Here is a 7,284-nt window from a genome sequence, read left to right on the forward strand (position 1 = left end):
TTCTAGGCAGCGGGAAAGCCAAAGAGAAGATCCTTCAGCATCATTTCTCAGAGGGGACCCACAGCTCAGGCCACCCAGACTGTGACCTTGTCCTGGTTTGAGGCTCTTCCCACGGGAGCTGGGGCAGCACCAGCCCCGCTGCCGCCCTTCTGAGCCCGGCTGGGCTTGGCCCACAAATGCGATGTACGGAGCAAACACCAAAACCAGCTTCCGAACAGCTACGCCCAGTCCAGCTCCCCACTGATTTACCCCCAGATCTCAAGACCTCCTGGCTCTGTGCCTCAGTTTACCCAAGTGTAAACCAGCAACAGCTATATTTAATCTCTTTTACTGCAAAAGATGTTGCATGAAGTGCTCTATAAGTGCAAAATTTACTAACACAGCAAGACTAATGTCTGTTTTTGCCTAATGTGGGAAAGTCATAGAATCACAGAATGGTTAAAGTTGGAAGGGACCTTAAAGTCCATCCAGTGCCACCCCCTGCCCTGGGCAGGGACACCTCCCACCAGCCCAGGTTGCTCCAAGCCCCGTCCAGCCTGGCCTTGAACCCCTCCAGGGATGGGGCAGCCACAGCTTCTCTGGGCAACCTGGGCCAGGGGCTCACCACCCTCACAGCAAAGAATTTCTTCCTCATGTCTCATCTAAATCTCCCCTCTTCTAATTTAAAACTGTTCCCCCTCGTCCCATGGCTCCCCTCCCTGATCCAGAGTCCCTCCCCAGCTCTCCTGGAGCCCCTTTAGGGACTGGAAGGGGCTCCAAGGTCTCCCCGGAGCCTTCTCTTTTCCAGGCTGAACCCCCCCAGCTCTCTCAGCAGCGATACGACTGGGATGGCTGCAGCCTCATGGGTCCCCCTGGCTGGATAACCTGCCTCCCGCTCGCCGGGACTGAGCTGTAAATTCTGAAAAAAAACCCGTCATCAGCACGGGAAGGCTTGTCCCAGCACGCTGCTTTGTTTGCTGACAGCTAGCGTTAAGTGACAACGTTACAAGTGACTTTTAAGATCCCTGTGACTTTAATTGGAAGGGACATTTTTAATAGTCCAGGCAAATAGCTGTGTGATCCTGCCGACGGCAGCGACTGCTTGCGACGGAGCTTTACGCCCAGAGACGCTGTTATTCTTCTGGCGTGTGATAGGAATATCATGTGTGAACTGACATAGCAGACACGCCAACATTTTTTTCAGCTGTACAAGCTCTCTCAGACAAGGAGAGAAAAAAAAAAAAAGCCACCAAAAAACATCAACATGCCCCCGGGGACAGCCAGAAACAAGCCCAAAAAAGACCTGTGTGCATATAGAAAATGCCCGGCAGATTTCCAAGCCGTATGCATGGGCTTTAATCAATGAACGTCACTGATACATGGGAAACACTTTATTCCCAGTAATTGTCCTTTGACAGCTCTAACAAGTAGGATCTGTTTGGGATGGTAATGATTAAAATGCTGACTCACAGAGGGTTTTGCCGTGCTGGCGGGACTACACCAGCTTTGTGCTCACTTGGAAGGTATTTTGCATCCCTGTTTTTCGACCGATCTGCAATTTTAATCCTCTGGCTGCAAACAGCTGCGTGCGGCTTTGCCCGACTGGCTCCGGGTCTCCCTTCTGCAGGGCCCAGGGGGAGAGGGCTCTCCTCTCGCTCCATAACGTGCGGACACACAGCAGGAGAGGGAGAATCCCTCTGCTTTCTGCAGCCGGGAGTGGGTCTGCCTTGCTCCTGGGCAGGGGGGAGAGGAGCGAGAGCCCCCCCCAGCAGCCTGGGACCTGAGCCGATAGACCTGCGCCTCGGCCACCCGGCGCTGCCACCTGTAAAACCCCGGGGCAGGCTGCCGGCTTGGCAATGCTCCCGCGCATCTCACGGCGAGACAGCAAACTGCTTTGCAAACACCTTGAAGATGGAACCTGACCATAGTACCACTGGCCGGGGCTGCTCATCCAGGTGCAAAGGTGGGATTTATCCCCACGTGGCCCCGTTCGCTCATGGCACAACCCCCCCAGGTGCCACACGCAGTCCCATTCCCTTGAACCTCACATTTGCAGCCCCGTGGAGAGTCACCCTGCAATGGCAGTGATTAACATCAGCAGAGCGGTGTACCCAGGGGTCAGCTGGGGAGCGGGGAGGAGGAGGAGAATAAGGAGGAGGAGGAGGGCAGCACCTCTGTCCTGCCCCAGAGCCAGCGCAGGGCAGATGCTGCACCCAGGTGCCACGGGGCAGTGCCTGGCAGAGCCGGGGGACTGCTTGGCGCTGCTGGCATGGCATGGCACGGCACCGCTTTCGGTCCGAGCACCCCCACTGCCCCGCTGAGCAGGCAGGATCCCTGCCCAGGGTGAGCCAGCCCCTGGCTGGGACCATTCAGCCGCAGGAAAACAGACCAAGAACTTTCCATGAACGCCATCTCGCTATTGCTCCACCCGCAGCTCCTTTACAGCCCTTAATGGTATTGCCCCCAACTATTAAAAGGCTTTTTTGGGTTTCCTCTGATAAGGATTTTCCTTTCCCGAGCCCAGGCGATGGCTCGGCGGCGATGGAGGCCCCTCACTGGGCGCAGGGCTCCGGGCACTGCTCCTGCCTGCAGAGCCGGCCAGCAGCCGTCGTCTGCTGCCGCAGCCTCCACCGGAGGGAAATTGCTAACCCCAGAAAACTGTTCCCCTAATTACAGCGTTGGAGCATGAAGCAAACCACATAAATGATTCACACAGTGTTCCCAAGCTGCAGCCGCGTCAATTAGAGAGTTTTCCAAACACTCCCGAGCTGCGCACGCTGTTATCAGGATGGAAATGCAGAAAGTTTCATCATAAAGAGGCGAGGAGGGGAAAAAGCCCCGCCGTTAAATGCATCTCTTCAAATCAAGAAGACCTGGGAGGTCTATCCCCTATAGATCTTTACAGAACAGTTGTTAAAACTCCTTAGGGAGTTCTCGTAGGAGGGAGCAGGCAGAAAGCAGGGGAACTATAGAAATGCATCAGCTTGTTATTTTAGAGGGACGCGGGGACTGAGCCTCCGCTGGCAAGCAGAGGATGAAAAGGAGAAGGCAAGGGGACTTGGGGCCAAGAGAAAGGGATGGCTGGCGGTGGGGAAGAGAGTTAAAAGTGTCCCATTGTTAGGGAAGTTTGCTCTGCTTCAGACCATCCCGCTCCCGGGGACACCGCACCGCCTTTTGAAGTGCGACCTTAGGCGGTTCCTTGTCACCCATTGGAGCGGGAGCTTTTTTACCACATTAAGTCATTGGGTAGCAAATGAATGGGGGGGTTTTGACTATTCACAACTTCACCTTATAAATATCAGGGTTGCAGGTTCCTGCCGCTTCCCCCCATCCCGACAGCTCACCTTGGGAAGGAGCGGAGGGAGGCGGCCCTGCTCCCTCGGGGACCTGCCGTGCGGAGAGACACCAGCGAAAGGGACCCAACCCCGCTCCTTGGGTCAACCATGAAGAGAAGCACCTTCCTCATCCTCTCCATCGCGGGGCTCTACGGTGCCGTTCTCCACGCAGCAGCATGGTAGGGTCCAGCTCAGTGGAAAAGGCATTTTCTAGGGATGCTCTTTAGCCTGCGGTAAACCGTGTGATTCATTTTCTTTTCTTTGTTTCAGGTCTGTGAATAACTTCCTGATGACAGGACCTAAGGTAATTAATACACGGACTGTCAACAATTTAAGTAGAGCGATTTTGTTTTGCAAATGGGAAATAGGACTTTTCCAAGGAAACAGATTTCCCGGAGCGTATCGGCTCCAAGTCCTGCCGAGTAATGAGGGAAAGGACCCGCAACCCGTTTCTGTCTGTTTCCATTGATAAATGGTAAAAGGCAGTGGCTTGTAACGCTGCTGTTTCCCGTGCCAGGCGTACCTGACGTACTCCAGCAGCGTGGCGGCCGGGGCGCACAGCGGGATGGAGGAGTGCAAGTTCCAGTTTGGGTGGGAGCGCTGGAACTGCCCCGAGAGCGCCCTGCAGCTCTCCACACACAACCGGCTCCGCAGCGGTGAGTGCGCCTGTGCCCGCCGGCACCAGCATCCCCGTCCCGGGATGATCCCGGTACAAGCCGGGATGCTCCCTGCAGAGAGCTGGGGCTGCTAGTTGAACTGATGGAGAAAGGTTTCTGTGTCCCAAATACCACGGTTGTTTTTCTCCATCTGTGTTAATTGGATGTAATAAATAGAGCTAACATTTTTCTAGGAGTCCCAGGCTCTCTCTGGATCTCCGAGAGCTCGGTCCTTCCCGCAGTGCTGCTCCAGGGGCTTGCTCCTGCCGCTTTGCGCAGCATCCCAGGGAGCGAGCGCAATGCCAGAGGCACCTGAGCTTCCAACGGGGAGAAGAGATGAAGAGAGAAACCAGAGACGTGCACTAAGAAACTGCCCTCGTAGGGAAGTTGTGGATATATTTGAATACTGGCTGCTTCGACAAGCAGAAATCTCTTTTTTCCCAGAGCAGCATCTCTATTTGAATCTGTTAGGAAAGCCAAAAAAGAAACTAAATTAGAAGTGTGGGTGCAGACAGCTGTTAGCACAGGTTCAACCACCGACTGAAACGAGATCAATGACGATTTTCCCCAGCAGGCAAGATCAAAGCACGAACATACCCCCCCGAGCAGGAAAGGACAGAGACAAGCCGAGCACCAGGAGAAGCGAGTGATCACTGACCTTGGCCAGGGCGGGATTGGGGCATCGCCTTGAGATCCTGCTGCTGCCAAGGAACTCCAGCCTGTGCATGGACACCTGCATAGTATTACACCAAATTGCTGGAAGCCTTGATGCTGAAGCCTGAGGAGATCCCAATCACCAGCATTTAATTTCTGTAGCATCTCACCTTTTGCACAAAATGTTGTGGGGTTGGTTTTTTTTTTTTTCCCTTTCTTGCACCTTTGCAGCACAGGAGAGCTTCATTCCCCAGAAACTGGGACAAAAATCTACATTTGCATGTCACAGCTGTTTTTCTTTTCCTCCCCCCCAGCCACCCGGGAGACATCCTTTGTACACGCCATCAGCTCGGCCGGCGTCATGTACACCCTCACCAGGAACTGCAGCCTGGGGGACTTCGAGAGCTGCGGCTGCGACGACTCCAGGAACGGCCGCGTGGGTGAGCCGCGGTCTCGAGAGGGGCTGACATTGTCTCTCCATCCCCACGCGCAGCCCCCCCACCCCCAGAATTTGGGGGGCGTTCTGCGCTGAGCGTGCGTCTGTCTTGCAGGTGGCCGAGGCTGGGTCTGGGGAGGATGCAGCGACAACGTGGAGTTCGGGGAGAGGATCTCCAAGCTCTTTGTGGATGCTCTGGAAACAGGACACGATACCCGGGCACTGATTAACCTGCACAACAATGAAGTCGGGAGACTTGTAAGTCAAATATATAATAATTATAATAATAATAATAATGATGTCTGTATTGAAAACAAAATCCAAGAGTCTGGTAGGCAGTTCAGGGCTCCATCTCCAGCCCTCTGCGACAATCTAGGCCCTGTAATGTTTGCACAGGAGAAAAATACAGCCAGAACCTGTCCCTAAACCTGAACCCAAGGAACTGCAGTGAGAGTTGTTCCCACTTCCAGCTTCTGCAGCTGTGCGTAACGCAGTTAGCTACTAGCACACACCACTTATTCAGAAACGCACGGGTTTTATACTCACCTAGCGCTTGTCTGGTTGGTAAAACAAAGCAAGAACCACCTTACTTTCTGACAATGTGCATTTCCAAGCTCTTTGGCTAGGGAAGCCAGGTGTGAGCTGGCCCTGCTCGCAGGCCGGCTGCCAGACTCTCCCCCGCTCCCCGCCTGGGCCGGCGGAGGCTCTCAGCATCTTGCCAAACCTCCTTGTCTGTAAAAACAAGGACGGCAACACTTAACATACCTATCTCATAGGGTGTGTCGAGGCTTAATCTCACATAGATACCAGCGATTGGGACCTTATAAATACCAGAGGGAGATTGGTAGATAATATCTGTGAAGTGCTTGGCCTGGAGGAGATGCAGAGAGGTTGGCTATGATTATTCCGAAGCAGTTTCACACGTCTTTGAATGAAACCTCTGAGAGGGATGATGGGTCGATGCTCTGATGAGCCAGGTGAGCTGCAGACTGGAACGGCGTGAGAAGGGCATGACCCGACAAATGCGCTTTTTTCCTGTCCTGGAGAAACAGCTCCTGCAAGGGCTGGAGACAATTGTTTGTGCCCACTCGTTATCGCTGTCCTTTTAATTAGCGAAGCGGGACAGATGTTTTGCAGGAACTGAAATAAGAGCATCAGCTCGTGTCTTGGAAGGACCTCAAATCATGCCCAGCACGAGCCACTTTTGACCCATTGCCCCCCGCATTAGAAGTGCTGTAGAGCCTGGTTTGGGGACTTAAATGAGGATGCTCTTCTGCTCCTAATTTCTCCACCTTTTCCACCAAGGCCGTGAAAGCCACGATGAAGCGAGCCTGCAAGTGCCACGGGGTGTCAGGCAGCTGCAGCATCCAGACGTGCTGGCTCCAGCTCGCCGAGTTTCGCGAGATCGGGAACTATCTGAAGATAAAATACGACCAAGCCCACAAGCTGGAGATGGACAAGAGGCGGATGAGAGCCGGCAACAGCGCCGACAGCCGTGGGGCCACGGCCGAGACCTTCCACCACGTCCACGCCACGGAGCTGGTCTTCCTGGAAGACTCTCCCGACTACTGCACGAGGAATGCCAGCCTGGGCCACCACGGCACCGAGGGCCGCGAGTGCCTGCAGACCGGCAAGAACCTCTCGCAGTGGGAGAAGAGGAGCTGCCGGCGGCTGTGCACCGAGTGCGGGCTGCGGGTGGAGGAGAGGAGGACGGAGGTGGTGGCCAGCTGCAACTGCAAGTTCCACTGGTGCTGCACGGTGCGGTGCGAGCAGTGCCGGCAGCTGGTGGCCAAGCACTTCTGCGCCCGCCGCGACACCACCGCCGCCGCCGCCCCCAACCACATCAGGCGGAGAAATAGAGGCCATAAGAGATAGAGGGAGGCCCCAGCGCCCGAGGAGGACGCTTTGGTGTCCCCACGCTGGCAGAGCTGGGGTGGGAAGGAGCGTCCCTGGGGTCCGGAGGGCTGAGCGGGGCAGCGCGCGAGGCGACGGGGCCTCCTGCGGACGGATGCTGTGAGATTAGGAAGCACAAGGCGCAGGCGCTGAGGGACCACCCTCCTTCTTGCTTCCGTGGGTTTTCCTCAATATTTACCAGTAGCTTCTTCTCAGGAGTCACTTTATTTGTGTATGGGACAGATGGAAGAATTTGGGGGTTTTGTTGGACTCAACCCCTTGTACCAGCCCCATGGCAAGCGAGGGGGGGGTGGCCAAACGCGGGTCCCGC

General features: G+C 55.2%; 1 protein-coding gene across 1 annotated transcript; it reads left to right on the forward strand.

Moving 5' to 3' along the window:
- Positions 1-3,422: 3,422 nt before the first annotated feature.
- On the forward strand, positions 3,423-6,935 carry WNT8A (Wnt family member 8A). Its single transcript, XM_074604125.1, has 6 exons — positions 3,423-3,493; positions 3,585-3,618; positions 3,832-3,970; positions 4,939-5,064; positions 5,176-5,318; positions 6,366-6,935. The coding sequence occupies exons 1-6, from the start codon at positions 3,423-3,425 to the stop codon at positions 6,933-6,935; spliced, it is 1,083 nt and encodes a 360-aa protein (XP_074460226.1).
- The last annotated feature ends 349 nt before the right edge of the window (positions 6,936-7,284 follow it).

This window comes from Larus michahellis, chromosome 11 (genome assembly GCF_964199755.1).
Source record: "Larus michahellis chromosome 11, bLarMic1.1, whole genome shotgun sequence".
Lineage (NCBI taxonomy): Eukaryota > Metazoa > Chordata > Aves > Charadriiformes > Laridae > Larus > Larus michahellis.

What these genes read in the sequence shown, in the direction of transcription:
- WNT8A (XM_074604125.1), top strand. Translation starts at nt 3,423, where the DNA reads ATGAAGAGAAGCACCTTCCTCATCCTCTCCATCGCGGGGCTCTACGGT. An exon ending in GTTCTCCACGCAGCAGCATG is followed by an intron (nt 3,494 to 3,584) that starts GTAGGGTCCAGC and finishes TCTTTGTTTCAG; the next exon opens with GTCTGTGAATAACTTCCTGA. An exon ending in CTCCAGGAACGGCCGCGTGG is followed by an intron (nt 5,065 to 5,175) that starts GTGAGCCGCGGT and finishes TCTGTCTTGCAG; the next exon opens with GTGGCCGAGGCTGGGTCTGG.